We start from the raw sequence: 18,070 nt of genomic DNA, 5'->3' as shown, positions 1-18,070 counted from the left end.
TTCCCTCTAAATGTCTACGAGTGTTTTCTACAGAACTTGTCTGTCTTCTCTCCAAATCTGTCTTGCTTTCTGAGTTACTTGTGACTTCCACAGGTTCTACCCTCGTGCAATGACCCAGGCTCGAAAGTTCAGCATCCTTTTAACTTTTCTTCGTTTCTCTCTTCAACTACTGTTGTGTAGTCCTATACAATCTACCCCTCTGATCTTATTCATTTAGTTATTCAAGGGACATGTATTGAATAACTGCTGTCATAGATCGTGGGGCTACAGCTGTGAATGAGACGAGTGAGGACCTCGCCTTCCATATTTTCTGTTCCAGTGGGGCAGGTACAGTCTCAGGCGGCAATCAGCACTATTAGAAAAAACAAATTTGAGTAGAGAAATCACGAGTGGCACTTACTGGTGACAGGGACTAGTCTGTTAGAGTGGCTGGGAAAAACCTCTTTGAAAAGATGACACTGGAGCACAGGCCTCAAAGAAGTGAGGGAGTGAGTCTTAGGAAGAGGAGAAAGAAGGACGGTCATTCCAGGGAGGCGGAGAGCAGGTGCAGCGGCAATGGGGTGGGAGTGAGTTTGGCACGTGTGAACAACGACGCGGAGACTGACGTGGCTGGCGCGGTGTGAGCAGGGAGGAGCGAAGGACAATGAGTCAGACAGCTCGGCAGGCTGGAAGCAACATCCCTGTACGCCATGGTGGAGAATCTGCTTCTCATTCTAAGTGTGATGGGAAGTGGCTGGAGAGCTTTGACTTGGGGACTGATGTGGTTTGGTTTGTGTGTTAAAGACCATAAGAACGGGCTGACAAAAATTACAATGATGATATATATTAAGTACCAACCAGATAGGAGTCACGTTATAAACATTATCTTGAATAAGCTAGCCACTTCAGATCCGTTCTATTTAATTCTCGCAACAGTGAGTTGGTGATACTCCATTTTCATAGATGAAGAAAATGAGACTCCGAGGGCTGAGAGGAACCCCCAAACACAAACCTATTAGGTGGCAGAGCTGTATTTGAACCTGGTAGTAAGTGGTCTCCTCACATTACCATTCTGCCTCTCTATAAGTAAAAATGACTCTACCTTTTTGATAAAGATAGCATTTAGGGTGTGTTGGGCAAATGAGTTTGTAAAAGTGGTGTTATTTGAGTTTGTTCACTTTTATTGTTAAAAATGGCGCTGGGCAGCGCCAGGTATGTGATCTGTGAAATTGCTAATTACCTTCCTGCTTGGGAAGGGCCATTGTGCTGGAGGAAAGGTTTTGGCACCAGAAAAGTTTTCAAAGGAGAGAAGGAGAAGAAGAAGGAAGCCAGGATGGCAGGAAAAGAGAGAAGCCAGTTTTGCTGTGTAAGAAGCCATGTTGGCCGATGGGGAACCAGAGGTGAGGGGCTTTGGGACTGGTGAGGCCTTTGATTCTAGAAAAAACCGGAGAAGATTCTCCTGGTTGTGGAACCGGAGAATGTGGTTCCACTTTGGAAGCTCTGAATGAATGAAGAGGGAAGTGATTTCCCTGTGTGTTTGCTTGTCAGCCGGTGCGAGACTTGAATAAAGGAACGGCCCACCATTTTTTGGCTCCACTGTTTCTTTACTGTCTGCCCGAATCTAATGAGAACCTGCACATGAATGGCCATGATGGTGGCAGATACTGGCCGTACAGGGTGCAAACAACTACCAATATTTTCCCAGGTATAAGACGTGCCTTTTAAAAAATTGGGGGTCTAAAAACTGGGTGCATCTTAAACAGTGGTTGTAGCGTTCTTTTACTTGCATTTCCTGGTGTTTTGCACTTGTTTTTGTGCTCATTGTTGAAGACAGTTGATTCGTCATCAGACACAGATGAGGGCAAGCTAACGGATGGGAGTTTTGACAGTGATGAGGAGTTGTATGAATTTTATGACGAATAAAACTTGAGTTCAATAACTTTATGTAATACCTATTTTTTTCAAATTTTGGGCCCCAAAATTAAGGTGCCGTCTTATACATGGGAGCATCTTATACATGGGGAAATACAGTAATTCTTCTGTAAAAACTAAAGACAGTTTCACAAGTGTTACTTCATTTTATCCTATAACATACGAGCTGTAATGCTCACTTTTACATTTTACAAAAGGAGCAAAGTGCAGCTGAGGAGCTAACTCAAGGTTTAAAAGATCTTGTGCCAGCAGCAGATTTTCTCCCTCGCAACGCTCCCTCCATCTACTCTGACTTTGCCTTTCACGAGCATCTGGGAGCTACTGGAGAATAAAAGAGAAACACCCAGAGCGTCGCGTCATCCTCGAAAGGCCTCATCACTGCTAATCGCATTGGTGATGCTGGCTGGATAAGTGCAGAAGGTCACAGCTTTGTGAAAAATGTTATTAAAATTTCATTTCCTGATTCCATATCCTTGGTGGTTTTCAAGTCTTTAACCTGGGTTCCTTTATTATTCCCTCCTTCTGCATTGTTATGTAAATAAATGATTGCAAAGAGAGCTTTTATTTCTTACTGTGAGGTTTCCATGATGCTTTTTCTTTTACTTTTAAAAGATGGTTTAAATTTCAGATGTAACCGATATAATTAAAAAACAAACAGAGCTTCTAAAACAAACAAACAAACAAAAACAACAAAAACCAAAAACAGACCCGATCGGAATTCTGGGGAACCAATGCGTCAGAGGGACGGGTGTCCTCCACTCCTGCTGAAGATCATTGAAGCACATGAGAAAGCCCTCAGTGAGCAAGCAATCCGTGCACAACTACGGTGCCGCAGCCAAGAGTTGATGCTTCTCATCTCCCTCCCTTCCGGTCTGTCTGCCCCTCGCTGCCCCTCTCTCTGACTCTCTCTGTCTCTGTCAAAAAAAAAAAATTATTAAAGCCTCTTGAACCAATGAACTCTGTTGCTTTATTCTAAATATTTGTAAGTCATGAAAATTAGTTAAGATGAGGTCAATTTTGGTCAATCATTCTAATTAAAATTTCAAAAATTAACTTTAAACATAATCTTATATTTACATAGTGCTGTACATTTTACAAAGCACTTTAATAGTAGTTCCCTCAATTTTTTTTTCTTTTTTTTCCTTTTTTTTGTATTTTTCCAAAGCTGGAAACGGGGAGAGACAGTCAGACTCCCGCATGCGCCCGACCGGGATCCACCCGGCACGCCCACCAGGGGCGATGCTCTGCCCCTCCGGGGCATCGCTCTGTTGTGACCAGAGCCACCCTAGCGCCTGGAGCAGAGGCCAAGGAGCCATCCCCAGCGCCCGGGCTATCTTTGCTCCAATGGAGCCTCGGCTGCAGGAGGGGAAGAGAGAGACAGAGAGGAAGGAGAGGGGGAGGGGTGGAGAAGCAGATGGGCGCTTCTCCTGTGTGCCCTGGCTGGGAATCGAACCCGGGACTTCTGCATGCCAGGCCGACGCTCTACCACTGAGCCAACCGGCCAGGGCATCCCTCAATTCTTAAAGGGAGAAGATTGTATTTCTACTTTAGAGACAGATCACATATTTTATCAGATCTAAGATACCATTGACCATAAGATGCCCCACCATTTTATATACTCCCAAGAGAAAAAAATAATTCCAATTCAATTGTGACATAATGACAACTGTAACCCTCTGAAAGCCATAGGACTAAAAAGTCTGAGTTAGGGTCTGGCACTGTCCTTTCCAAGCCTGTGGCTTACGTACATTGTTTAAGTTCTCTAAGCCTTCATCATTTTATATCTTTTAAATTAGAAATAATAATGCCAGCTTTGGCCTGTTTGCTCAGTGGATAGAGCATAACCCGGCATATGGATGTCCTGAGTTTGATCCCTGGTCAGGGCATACATGAGAAGTGACCATCTGCTTCTCTTCCCCTCCCTCTCCCTCTTCTCTCCTCCTTCCTCTCCCACAGCCAGTGGCTCAGTTGGTTTGAGCATCGGCCCTGGCACAGAGGATAGCTTGGTTGAAGTGTGTCAGACTCAGGCACTAAAAATAGTTTGGTTGATTCAAGTTTTGGCCCCAGCAGGGGTTGCTGGATGGATCTCAGTTGGGGAGCGTATGGGAGTCTTTCTCACTATCTCCCTTCCTCAAAAAAGTAAAAAGAAAAAAAAAAAAAGAAAGAAAAGAAATAATAATGTCTATCTCTCAGGATTGCTGTGCAGACATATTGATATAAAAGAGTACTTTTAAACTGTAAAACTGATAAGAATTTCCAAACCTTCTATATCTGTTATTAGTTTAAAAAATATTATCTGTAATAGCAATTAATATTCTGTTGTTAGAGGCAGGAAGTTCTGAATCTAAACTGAACTAGTTTATCTTATTAACTTTTACTAAAGTTGCTACTGCACACAACTGCTACTGCTGCTGTCTTGCCTGACGTTTGTCCTCATATGACCTCTGAAGAACACTTATTCCACTACCCCCCCCCCCAAATGCACTCAGTCTGGATGAGGACATTCTCAGGCCTTGAGGGAAAAATATTTCTTTCTGGCATCATTTACATTTCGCTTGTCCAGTTACAGGGTTGAAGCATGAACTACACTTTATAGATATTCTACTACTACAGTCTGTTCTAATTGTGAAAAGAATGGGAGTTCTGTATTTGGAAGACAGACAATATACTACACTCTACCAGGAATGCTTTCTGTGGCTTTTATAGCAGTCCTTGTATTTTTTCTGCTTTTGTGTTAGAAATCTTTTTCTGTTACAGTCTGTTCACCATGTTAGTCCTAAGTGGAGAGACTTTTACTTGATTAAACCCTAGATATTGTACCTCTTTGCAATCCTCTGGACAACTGTATTCCTGCCTTGTGGGAGAAATTACATATCGCTCATCTAGCTAAGTCTTCATACATTACGGCTGCTGGCACTATAAGTTATTAAAGTATATATCTGGAATACTTTCCTGGCAATGATCTGTGAAAATGCATACCATGTGGTAGCTCTGGAATTAGTCACAGTAGACGTTTGTTGGTGTCACTAAATACCAGAAATGTGGTGACTTTCTGACTTTATGACTGATAAACTGTATTATGTTTGCTTCTTATGTACCAACAGAGAATAGTAGGAGGGTTATTACAGATTTGGTATTATTAAATAATTTCAGCATTTCAATTACCAGGAATTTGTTTAATGAAAATGGCATATAAGGCCGGAAATAATACGTTACATAGAAAAAAAATAGGTACTTATGGACCTTGGTCTTAGCAAAGATTTTATAAATTTAACTTCAAAGGCAAAGAAAGGAAAGGAAAAAAATAAGTGAATGGGACTATATTAAACTCAAAAGCTTCTGCACAGAAAAGAAACAGCAGCAAAACAAACAGGCAGCCGACTGACTGGAAGGAGATATTTGCAAACAACAGCTCCAACAAGGGGTTAACGTCCAAAATATAGAAAGAATTCATACAACACAACACTAAACAAACAAACAAATAATCCAGTTAAAAAATGGACAGGTGGCCTGAACAGACGTTTCTCCCAAGACATACAAATGGCCGACAGATATATGAAAAGACGCTCAACTTGACTAGCTAATAAGGAAATGCAAATGAAAACTCCGATGGGTATGTATGGCCAGTAGCTGCAGCCTTCATGGGCAGGCTCGTGCAGGTTCCCAATAGATTCAGACAGATGGTAAGAAAACGGCAGAGCCAAGAAATGGTGGGCCGTTCCTTTATTCTAGCCTCACAACCGGCAAGTGAATAAAAACACACAGGGCTCCAAAATCCACTCGCACATTCTCCGGTTCCACAACCAGGAGAATCATTTCTGCTTTTTCCTAGAATCAAAGGCTCCCACCAGCTCAGTCACCTCTGCCAACATGGCTTCTTGCTCTGCAAAACTGGCTTCTCTCTCCTTCCCCTCCATCTTGGCTTTCCTTCTCTGCAAAAATGGTCTCTTTCTTCTCCTTTCTCCCTCTTCTTAAAACTTTTTGGCACCAAACCCCTCCTCCAGCATACATTAGCATAACAGTGTCGCTTCCCAAGCAGGAAGATAATTAGCAGTTTCAGCTGGCAGTGCAATTTACGTGGGCAGCGGCCATTTTTTAACAATAAAAGTGAGCAACCCCAAATAACACAAATTTTACAAACTTATTTGCCCAACAGGATACCACCTCACACTTGTTAGAATTATCAACAAGACAAGTAATTACAAGTGTTGGAGAAGTTGTAGATAGAAAGGAACCCTCATTCAGTGCTGGTAGGAAGGTAAACCGTCACAGCCACCATGGAAACAGTATGGAGAGTCCTCAAAAAATTAAGAACATAGCTACCATATGCCCAGCAGCCCCTCTTCAGGGAGCTACCCCCAAAATTTGAAAGCATTTATGCACAAAAATATATTCATCCCTATGTTCACTGCAGCATTATTCATGGTGGCCAAGATATGAAAACAACCAAAGTGTCCTCTGATAGAGGATTATATAAAGAAGATGTGGTACATATATACTATAAAATTACTACTTAGCCTTAAGAAAAGATGACATACTGCCTTTTTCAACAGTATGAATGGAGCTTGAGAATATCATTCCAACCGAAATAAGTCAGAGAAAAGAACCATATGATTTCATTCATATATGTCAGATACAAAACTGAAAGCAACAAATGAACAAACAAGGAAAACAAACTAAAACTCACAGACACAAACAACAGCCTGGGAAGAGGGGAGAGGGGAGAGGCCGGGGGGGTGGGGTTGTAAAGGGTAAAAGAGGTTGAATGCTTAGGGGCGGGCGCTGGTTTGACTTTGGGTGGCGGGCACTTAGTGAAATATGCAGATCCTGTAACATAGACACCTACACTTGAAACTTATACAATCTTATTAATCAGAGTTGCTCCCATAAACTTAATCAAAAATAAGTAAAAAAAAAAATAAAAGCAAATACTAAAATTGAAATAAAATCTATTAGTCAATGCAGAGAAATAAGAGGGAAAAAGGCAAATACCCAGTAGTTAGTTACTGTACAGAAGGATCAGCAGGGAAACATGAGGTGGTTTACGATCCGCGATGATGACAGAGAACCGCTCTGTGCTTCGGGACTTTCAGAGACCTGTGGACCCACGATGCACGTGAACATCAAGTTTACACACTGGTACTGAGTTTCAGGTATTCCAAATGTTACACACATTAACTGATACACTACTACCCTCCCTTTTTAAAAAGAAATGTTTGCTCCTCGCTACCCCAAATCTAGCCCAAGCTACTACCGCCTCCTATGTTAATCACTACCACAGCTTGCTACTCTCTCTCACAGTTCGGTTTCAAAGAAAAGCCTGAATGATCTTTGAAAATGTATATCAGGTCATACTATTCCTCTTGCTTAAAACCATCACTGGCTCCCACAAACATAAAATGAAACCCAAACTCCCGAGGATGGCGTTCAAAGCCCTGTATGGTCTGGCTCCTGTCTACACCTCTACCTTATCTCATGTTACTGTCTGGCTTCCTCCGATGAGTCAGATACCCTTCAAATATGTTAAGATTGCTCCTATCTCAGGGATTTTGTATTTGGCCTTCAAAGCTCTTCCCAGAGATTTTTCTCCATGACGGATCTTGGCTCAAATGTTACCCCTTTAAAGAAAAGTAACATCCCCACTTACATTCCTTTACACATCACCTGGTTTTATTATCTTTATAATAGTCATCGTTGTCTGAAATTGTTATTTACCTTTTTGGTAACTTGTCCATCTCTGCCTTTAAGTAACTTGATGCCAAGGACATTGTTTATGCTTTTATCTCAATGCCTAGGTTAAGGCCTGGCCCACTGTAGATAATAAATAATCCATGAAAGAATAAGTAATGAATCTAAATGATTACATTTTCTTCTTAAGCGATATATTTTTCCTCACTTTTTATTCCTGGGAATAAAATTATACCAGGGAAGACACTTATTTTTTCTTGAAGCTAGTCATAATTTGTCCATTTAAAACAAAATTAAATCAGCCAAGCATTAAATTTGCTATATGATCTTCATGGAATATTACAGCAGTGACTTACTTTTAATTTCCAACAAGACAAGACAATATGTGAGTTTACCATTTTCCTTGCATCATGAGACACCACAAATATTTACAGTGGTTATTATCTGGCTCTGAATAATCAAGTCACTAGAGAACAGGTCTGTCTTAGAAAAGCAGGTGAAATTGTCTCTCTAATGCCTACAGAATCACATAAGCTATTTATTCCCTTATGCTTGGAACATCTCCCCAAATTCCAGCAGAATAAGCTACGTAAGTATGCATGATTATTTTATGGAGAAGTATGTACCATAATGCCCATTCTAAACAGTCTAGCTTTTTCAACTGCCGGGCCATGGACCAGTCTGCCAAAAATTTTGTGCTGATCTGCCAGTTAACCAGTCTGATACTATATGAAGATTACGGACCCAATGATCTTAGTCAAATTCATTTATGCTGAGGGTGATTTCTTTTTCTTTCTTCCTCCCTCCCTCCCTTCATTCATTCTCTTTCTTTCTTTCTTTCCTTCTCTTTCCTTCCTTCCTTTATTTCTTTCATTCTTTTTTTTTTAGATTTTATATATTGATTTTACCAAGAGAAGAGAAAGGGTGGAGCAAGAAGTATCAACTCAGAGTTGCTTCACTCTGGTTGTTCATTGCTTGCTTGCTGTACGTGCCTTGACTGGGCAAACCCAGGGCTTTGAACCGGCGACCTCAGCATTCCAGGCTGACCCTTTATCCATTGTGCTCAGGGTGATTTCAGCCTTGGCAGTCCCCAAAATAATTCTCCTTTTTTTACTGGTCCCCAACTGTAAAAAGGCTGAAAACCACTGGTCTAACTGACTTTCACGAAAGATACATGGCTCTTCATTTGATAAGTTCATGTTAATAAAAATACGCTCAGGAGAAATAAAAGCAATAATGATAGTTTGAGACCCAGAATAAGCACAATGGGAAGGCGCTGCATCAAGTCTGAGTTTTGGACGCAGCAGAGAAACGACAAAGGCCTGCAAATGTTGCAGTGCTACAGTTCTCCCTGTTCCTGTAAAACCTTTCCCCATCTGCCTAAACAACTTCTAATTAGCATCGGCTATAAAGGCCAAAAGGCAGCTATTACTGGCATTCTAATTTCAAAAGCTAAAATATTTCTAATTTTGGACAGGAACACCTGAATTGATGTAAGAGGCCCAGGTAGCCTGACCAGATGGTGGCGCAGTGGATAGAGCGTCGGACTGGGATGCCGAGGACCCAGGTTCGAGACCCGAGGTTGCCAGCTTGAACGCAGGTTCATCTAGTTTGAGCAAAAGCTCACCAGCTTGGACCCAAGGTCGCTGGTTTGAGCAAGGGGTTACTCAGTCTGCTGAAGGCCCACGGTCAAGGCACATATGAGAAAGCAATCAATGAACAACTAAGGTGTTGCAATGAAAAACTAATGACTGATGCTTCTCATCTCTCTCCATTCCTGTCTGTCTGTCCCTGTCTATCCCTCTTTCTGACTCTCTCTGTCTCCGAAAAATAAAAAAAAAAGAGGCCCAGGTAGACAAACATAGGTAATCAGATGATCATTGCTTGGTAGGAGAAAAGATCTTCCTTATGTTCAAATGGCTGAGTAAGAATTACATAATTAGGCAATGAATCTGTAACAGTTGAACACCTATATTTCTATGATAAGAAGGGCTGTGGTGAAAATACTTATATATAGATTTTTATGCACATCTCTTATTACTTTCTTTGCAAAACAAAACAACAACAACAAAAAACAAACCAATAGGTGAGGTTATTAAGTTAAGATATATGACTATTACATTTTTTAATTTTCCAAAAAACTTTTCAAGTAGATACTTTAAAAGCTCCTGAAGTATATCACAAAATTGATTCCCAAGAATGTTGCGACAAGTTATATTCCCACCTGTAGTGGTTGAGAATATAGACTTTCAACTTGAATTAGGGACCAAGCCCAGATGGCTCCTAAACTGGAGGAGTGTGTGTGTGTGTGTGTGTGTGTGTGTGTGTGTGTGTGTGCAACTTAAGAAAAGAAGGTGTATTCTCTATGGAAGAATCTCTGCTTCCTTTGCTCAGGCGTCCTCTGGGCCCTTGTGGGTAGAGCAACCTTTGTTCTAGCTGCTCATCTAAATCCGCGAATCTCTGAAGCTTAAGAGCCCACGTGTCTTTGCAGTTTTACCCTCTGTTTTGGTGCAGGGAGACGTGCCTTTCTTGGTTTTAATCTTTTAAACATACAAACACAATTTTAAATGTCACCGCTAAGTATAAGAGCAGAAGGGGAGGTTTTGGCATGGGATCACTCCCATCTTGTTTCCAAAGCCTATTCTGATTTCTGACAGCCACATTTTCTAGCTTTTATACCGTGGATTTTTCCCATCACCATATATTGGTCTACTTATGTATATATTTGTTTATAAGAGCTTGGCTGAAGTGTGCGTGCGTGTGTGTGTGTGTGTGTGTGTGTGAGATGCACTTCTCTTTATAAAAGCTTGACTGTAGAGAACTCTTTTCAGAATTGGCTTTTAACCTTTGAAAGGCTGTGTGGCCCCCCTGGTTGCCCTGGCACTCACTAGGTTGTTGCAGTGGCCCTTTCCAAGCTCAGGCTGGGTGCTGGCCAATGTGCATGCGCGCTGCGTGTACCAAGACAATGTAGTGATCTGAGGGGTAGAGAAGCAAGGAGGACCAGAGGAGCATGTGCAGACTGATTTGGCCTTAGGTGCAGGTGCCACTGTGTTGGACTCCCTTTACATTGAAAGTTTCCTGCCTGACCAGGCAGTGGCACAGTAGATAGAGCATTGGACTGGGATACAGAGGGACCCAGGTTCGAGACCCCGAGCTCACCGGCTTGAGCACGGGCTCATCAGCTTGAGCGCAGGCTCACCAACTTGAGCATGTTGCTGGCTTTAGCATGGGATCATAGATATGACCCTGTGGTTGCTGGCTTGAGGCCAAGGTCACTGGCTTGAGTAGGAGTCACTGACTCAGCTGTAGCCCCCTGGTCAAGGCACATATGAGAAAACAGTTAATGAACATCTAAAGAGCTGCAACGAAGAAGCGATGCTTTTCATTCCTCCTTTCCTGTCTGTCTGTCCTTATAAGTCCCTCTCTCATCCCTCTCTCTGTCTCTCTCTGTCTGTCTCTGTTACAAAAAAAAAAAAAAAAAAAAGAAAGAAAGAAAGAAAAGAAAGTTTCCTAACGCCCCAGTGCAGGTCCGATCTGAAGTGTGTCTACGCTGCCCAAAGGACCAAACCCCAGGGGCCTTCTGCTTACACTGAGCCTGTGTGAACCCTGAGAACTTAAAAAATGCCATTAACTCCCCAAGATAAAAGAGTAAAAGTCTTTCTACCTTCCGGGCAGTCTGTGACTTTGTTTCCTCTTCGATTGGAACGCAGTCAAGGGTGCCCTCCTGCCAGGGTCCCTTGTAATCGCTACTGTTGTTCAGCAGAGGGGGCGGGACAGACTGGTCCTTCGTGTTCCCCTTCTAGGAGCTCCTACCTGCCCTGGATTGAAAAGTGGGGGCATTTGCCCGTGACTGCTAGTCAGTGGTGGGATTCGGCCGGTTCACACCGGTTTGGCAGAACCGATACCTAATTTTTTGAGTTCGGTGAACCGGCTGTTAAAATGGCACTTGTCATCAAGAGGTTCTCTCTAAGGTGGGTGCCTGGGCAGCCGCCCAATGTGGAAATCACAAATTTACATTCCTTACTCTTTTTTAACGTTCATCTGTGCAACAGTGTATTCTAAGTGCCCGTAGTCATGTTCATTCCGTCCACAGGTGATAAAAATTGCAAGTGAAGACGCCAATCAGGAAGCAATATGGAAATAGTTTAAATAACACTTTTATTGGGTTTTTTTGGTCAGGATTATTTAATATTTTTTCATTCATATTTTAAAACTTTCTTCTAACATAATTTAGTTTTGTATACCTCTTTTATTGTTTTATTTAAGTATTAAGTATTAAATGCATGAGATAAAATGGTCATTGGGGCAGAGAACCAGTTGTTAAATTATTTGAATCCCACCACTGCTGCGAGTGCTTCTGAAGAGGTTACCCTATTTTTATATTGCATTCATCATTCCCACGGGAATCCTGAAGGCAGGTAGATGCCTATGTTTATGCTACCAATTAATCAAGAAGTCAGTAAGTTCCCTTTTCATTAAAGAACTCCTAAGGGATGATCTTGCTAGATTCTTTTATTATGCATTTTAAAAATAGAACTGCCTCTTCCTGCTTTTGTTACAGAATTATTTTGTCAATCTAGATGTCAATCAAAAGAGATGACAGTTCAAAACGATTAGTTACTTTGAATAAAGGTTACACTGCAGCATTACACTACTGACCCTGTAAATACGGATGGGAAACAATATGAGCACCTCCAAGCCTTCCAGAAAAGGATGAAGATGCCTCCTCTGTCTAGAAACATCTCGGGGGAGGGGCTGGAGCAGAACAGACCCCGGCTTTCTCACAGTTAGCAATAAACCACTGAAAGCTGAGGTGCTGATTCAAACATTGAGCCGTAGTTTCCTGCGATGATCATATTCTAACTCAAAATATCCATCATAACATGAAATGTTATATATTCAGACAAGCTCTCATCTACCATATTTTCAAAAGGATCCAAATCGAAAGAAGCCTTAGACAGTAATCATTTAGCACTCAGCACAGAGGAAAAGTGCATTTAAATTAATTGCTTTAAACGATGATGATAATGTGGTAACAGGTTAGCATCTGTGATAATGTCCATTTATGGAACCTTTTATATTACCAAGTGCTCTGTTAGCTACTTGATGTGCATCTCCATTTAATCCCCCCAATCCTGCCACGTTCGATATGATCCCTGCATTTTATATGAGAAACGGGCTCCGAGGATAAGTAATTTGCCCAGGAAAGTCGGATGACTCATTGGGATGCTCTCTGGAGCATCTATCTCTCGGGAGCGTCAGAGCCTCTCAGGAGCCTTGTTTGAGTGCATTCAAACTGCTACTCCGGGCTGCCTCTCTGACTCACAAACCTCTTTGCTGCTAAAGGTACTCTGCTGAGGGCTGGGTGGTCACATTTGCGACGCATTCATATTCCGTTACTCTGCATCAGGGGTTTTAAGTTGGGGTCCATAAACCCCTGAAAACGAATGCAAAAACTGTAAAACTGCACAATTCTGGAAGGAGGACTTTTTTTCAAATTTTCCTATAGTCCACAATCCAAAATGGTTCAGAATTGTCTAGCAGGTATTCCTTAGAAGCTTGTTTTTAAGACCTAAGAAATCTTATTCTCATTTCCGAAGAAATCTAATAGTATAACATCTTAGAGTGTCCTTATATTAGGAAGAAAGGGGAGGCAATTTCCAAGAGAAAATTTCAAATTGTAACTTGAAATAACCAGTCAGCCATGGCCAAGGAAATGAGGTGAAGGTTATGGCTGAATTGCCTATCTCATGGTAGCAATGTTGTTTTCCACTGCATATGTAAAAAACGCTACTGCGTAAAAAGAAAGAAAAATGACCTGAGATGACCTGAATTATTAAAACTTAAAAAGATATGTCACATAAATTATAAAAGTACTGGGAAAATATGCCAACATTGGTGATTATATTTCTAAAAAAAAAAGCATAAAAACTATTTGCTAGTTTTAAACAACAAGGTATGTATAATCTTGCAATGAATAAAAAGTGCAGATGGAGTTTTTCACTTTTCTTCCAAAGACGTTCTGCTGAATTTCAAATATTTTCTTTGAATAATCAGATCTGACAAATATAAAGGTTAATGCTAGCAAGGTAATTAAAATTAACGATGGTAATGTCCACTGGGCTATGTCAGTGAAGTTGGTTCTCTCCCCTGCTCCCACTCTAACTTAAAAATGTCCAATATATTAAATTCTGAGCTTACACATAATATATTTAGGAGTGTTTTTTTTTTCATTCCCCCTTAAAACCTACAAGATTTCTTTACATAAAGAGTTCTTGCAGGGTTTTTGAAATATATTTTGATTTTTTAAAAAAGTAGCAGGCTATAGAAATCTCCCCCCTCCAAAAAAAATTAAGCAGATACTATTAGAGGCATGGTTTCCAATCTTCTATACCATAGTATTGAAGTAAAAAGTTACCCTAAAAGATTTTTAAATACTACCAGACACCAAATTAAGCCATTTACTGCTCAGGACTTTACATAAAACATTATTTTTATATTTAATTAACAAAGACTTTTATCTATCTATATCTCTCTATTATACATTATATTACATGTATTTCATATCTGGTCCCCAGCACAGAAAAATTAAGAATGGCAAAGTAGAGAAAGAGTGAAATGTCAGAGACCAGCACAACAATCAGCAGACAGAGTGACAGCAAGGGAAGAGACAGAAAATCAACAAGGAAGAAGGGAGTCCAAGCCCACAAAGAGGCAGAGGACCCCAGAGAGAGCAGGAGGAATGGATGGGAAGGTCCAGTCCTTCAAGGTTTTACCCAAGGAGCTCCCTGTCTTTGAGGTGTTGGCAGTTACTTAGAGCACTGCCCTGCTTCTCTTCCCAGCTCAGTGGTGACCCGGGTGGTGTCCAGTGACAGACCACACATTTCCTTAAGAGAGGTATCCTCATGGTCCCAGTTGAGGAACTAACGCCTGAGCAAGCAGCTCTGAAGAGTAGGGAACTGGTCCAGCTCTTCCACAGCCCCGTAATTAATGGCCTTGCCGCTCACCCCAGGGTCTGCTCCTGGTTTCCCCTGCCTGTGACACTGGGGACTTTCCCCAGTTCTGCTGAACTCACTGATTCAGCAGTCTTGTCTTTCCTATTTATTGTGCTTTGGGGTCTTTGGCTCAGCTGGGCTGTCCCTTCGATCTTATTACATCTGTTGTATATTATTCAAAAATTTCTCACTGTTGATTCCCCCCTTCCAGGTTTCTGGTGCTGTGGTGGATTTATTTTTTTTATTTATTGCTCCATTTCAAAGAGACTTTGGATGGAAGTAAAAAATGTGTTAATCAACTATCTTCTGTCGGAAGCCATTTGGGGCATTTAAATAAAACAAACATTCTCCCCCTACTATTAATGCATTAAGATTTTTATCGCTTAGCTATCAGTTTCACTGGAGTCAGCCAATAAACACAATTAAACTGCCAAACTTAAAATGTTCTTCTTTTGTTTTGTTAAATAAATTATTATTAAAAAGAAAATGAGATTAGCATTCTTGACAATTGGCACAGTGCTCATAAGACAGTAGGCACTCAACAAATTTTGTTAATGCATACTGAACAATCCTATAATGAACAAAAGTATAATTTTCATGGGAATTTTTCTTGGGCTCCTAAATTGGTGGAATGAGTGTTTTCCTCAATAATTTAAGAGCTCTATTAGGTAATGGGCACACAATGCAGATTATGCATCATAGAAATGTACACTTGAAACCTATATAACACTATTAACAAATGTCACCCCAAGAAACCCAATAAGAAAAGAAATAAAATATGCCTGACCAGGCAGTGGTGCAGTGGACAGAGTATCAACTTGGGATGCTGAGGACTGAGGTTCAAAACCCCAAGGTCACTGGCTTGAGCCCCAAGGTCGCTGGCTTGAGCATGGGGTGACTGGCTTGAGCCCCAACGTCACTGGCTTCAGCAAGCGATCAGTGGCTTGGCTGGAGCCACCGGGCAGGGCACATATGAGAGAGCAATCAATGAACAACTAAGGTGCCACAACTGTGAGTCGATGCTTCTCATCTCTCTCCCTTCCTGTCTGTTCCTCTCTCTATCTCTCTCACTAAAAAAATAATAAATAATAAAATAAAATAAAAACTATATTTCTTAATTAACTGGCACAATTTACATAAAACAAAATCCACTTATTTTAAGCATATATTTCAATGGGACTGGGCCGTGTACATATCCATGCTGTAAATTTTCTTCAAAGCTCTGATTGCACTTCGCCCCTTAAGTAATTTTTAAAAAGTAAAAGGAAATTCAGAAAACTTACAATCCATATCGAGCATGGCACGAACAGATCTGACGAGCTCTTTGGACTCCAGTGTGAGCGCCGCGGGGACGTTCCGCCCATTCCTTCCCGGAGACAGAAGGGATGTCTGAGACGCCAGCAAAGCTCTTCTCTCACTACGAGGGCAACGAAATCAAGTTGAACTTAGTACACAATACGTCACATCTATCTTTGCTAAATCTGAATTCTTATTAGTTATAAATTTGTACAAAAATATGTTTCTATCTGGGAACATTGTACTCTTACAGCCTTAAATGAAACAATTCACAGTAAACAATTATTTGCTTCCAATTCTTTATTGTATAAGAAACAGGCATATTTTAAAAATTAGGTTGCCCCCATATATAAGAAGGAAGAACTAGAAGGATGGTCCACCTCCGAAATCATTCACTGGCCTTATTTTCTGAGGGCTTCTATTATGCTAAGATGATGTAGCCTTTTATGTGGTTTTGTAAAAATTCAAGTTAAGCACATAAACATACATTGATTAAAAACACACTTACTGCTACTTCTAATAACGTTGACTATCACTGCATTCTGTAGATTTTCTCATAAAATGATCTCTTAAGCACTTTCATTTGTGCCCCTAAATCTAACAGCCTTGAGCATTTCTATTACTTTTAAAAATGCAAATGTCACCTGAAATAAATGCACTGAAATCTACTTAAGAATGCAGCGTTTTATTGCAAAAAGTCATTATGCTAAAACTTTTACTTGAGACCATTTTCAACTAATGACAAAACCATCATCACCTACTGTCCGTCCTATTAAGCATGGTGGGATTAATTCACAGGGAGGAATGGAAGCATCAAATTTTAAACTCAAAGACACAGCCTCTATTCGGTGTTGAATGACTGAGACAAATATCCCCTAGTGAAGATGTAGTATATTAAAAAGATTGAACCAAATTTTGCTAGTGCTCAGCTTTCTCAGACACGGTAAGAATCTGCTTAATGTCACTTTTTAAAGTTACCTTTTATCCATGAACCAGTTTAAGGCACAGCAGACTCTGGCTTGTAAGGAGTCATTTTAACCTTCATTCTTAATAACAAAACTTTTGAATTCTTATTCAAGGTCACAAAGAGACCTTGGGGTTGGGGGTAGGTGACACACCTAACTCACACAAGAGGAATCAGATGGCTGCATATTTTAACATCCTTACTGAAAATAATCGTCATGGAATTCACATAATTTTATCTTACATCATAAGCAGCGTGGATAACAAAAATGTCAAATTCCTTCATTAGAAGAAATAAAACAGGCCCTGGCCGGTTGGCTCAGTGGTAGAGCGTTGCCTGATCTGCGGGAGTCCTGGGTTCAATTCCCAGCCAGGGCACACAGGAGAAGCACCCATCTGCTTCTCCACCCCTCCCCTTCTCCTTCCTCTCTGTTTCTCTCTTCCCCTCCCTCAGCCGAGGCTCCATTGGAGCAAAGATGGCCCGGGTGCTGAGGATGGCTCCATGGCCTCTGCCTCAGGTGCTAGAATGGCCCTGGTTGCACCAGAGCAACACCCCAGATGGGCAGAGCATTGCCCCCTGGTGGGCATGCCGGGTGGATCCCGGTCGGGCGCATGCGAGAGTCTGTCTGACTGCCTCCCCGTTTCCAACTTCAGAAAAATACACACACACCAAAAAAAAAAAGAAGAAGAAGAAGAAATAAAAATGACAATAAAATGAGTTTAAAAGTGCACTACTATAAGAATTCTTCTAAATAAAGGAAAATGCTGTGGAAATGTAAAGTATAATAGGAATACAATGAATCATCTTCACTTATTAAATTGCTGTTTTCATAGCAAAAGGGAGAATTTTCCTATGTTTCTGCAAGCATACATTGCTAGAAGTCGAATACTAGGGTAAGCTACTATAAGATGAAAAAAAAATTGCTTTGAAAATGTACAAACGGAAATCTTTCTTTTGGATCATGCATCAACATGACCATGAGCAGCTTGAAATAAATGTTATTAGTATGATTGTAGCTCCTAGTAAGAAACTTTAAATCAGAAACAAACTGCGAATAATAACAAAATCAAGGTACATATTCTCCAAATACATTTTTAAATTTATATCTTTGAATGCTGCAAATACAAGAAATTGATTGCATGAGCATGTTATAGAAACTTCTGTTTGCTCTAACAACTAACAGGCTAGGTTGAGACTTACCTTTAGCAGTGGACCT

At 40.8% G+C, this 18,070-nt stretch overlaps 1 protein-coding gene across 5 annotated transcripts in view; it reads right to left on the bottom strand.

Annotated features, from left to right (window-relative positions):
- STXBP4 (syntaxin binding protein 4) overlaps nucleotides 1-18,070 on the bottom strand; it is a 171,129-nt gene that overhangs the window by 50,485 nt on the left and 102,574 nt on the right. For all 5 annotated transcript variants that reach the window (XM_066263993.1, XM_066263992.1, XM_066263996.1 and 2 more), the window contains one exon: nucleotides 15,878-16,011. In XM_066263993.1, coding sequence (XP_066120090.1) covers nucleotides 15,878-16,011 — 134 coding nt within the window. The remainder of the gene's footprint in view (nucleotides 1-15,877; nucleotides 16,012-18,070) is intronic.

The sequence above is a fragment of the Saccopteryx bilineata genome, chromosome 2, assembly GCF_036850765.1.
Source record: "Saccopteryx bilineata isolate mSacBil1 chromosome 2, mSacBil1_pri_phased_curated, whole genome shotgun sequence".
Taxonomy (NCBI): domain Eukaryota; kingdom Metazoa; phylum Chordata; class Mammalia; order Chiroptera; family Emballonuridae; genus Saccopteryx; species Saccopteryx bilineata.
The sequence above is the reverse complement of the archived record's forward strand: the minus strand, read 5'-3'. Positions and strand labels throughout refer to the sequence as shown.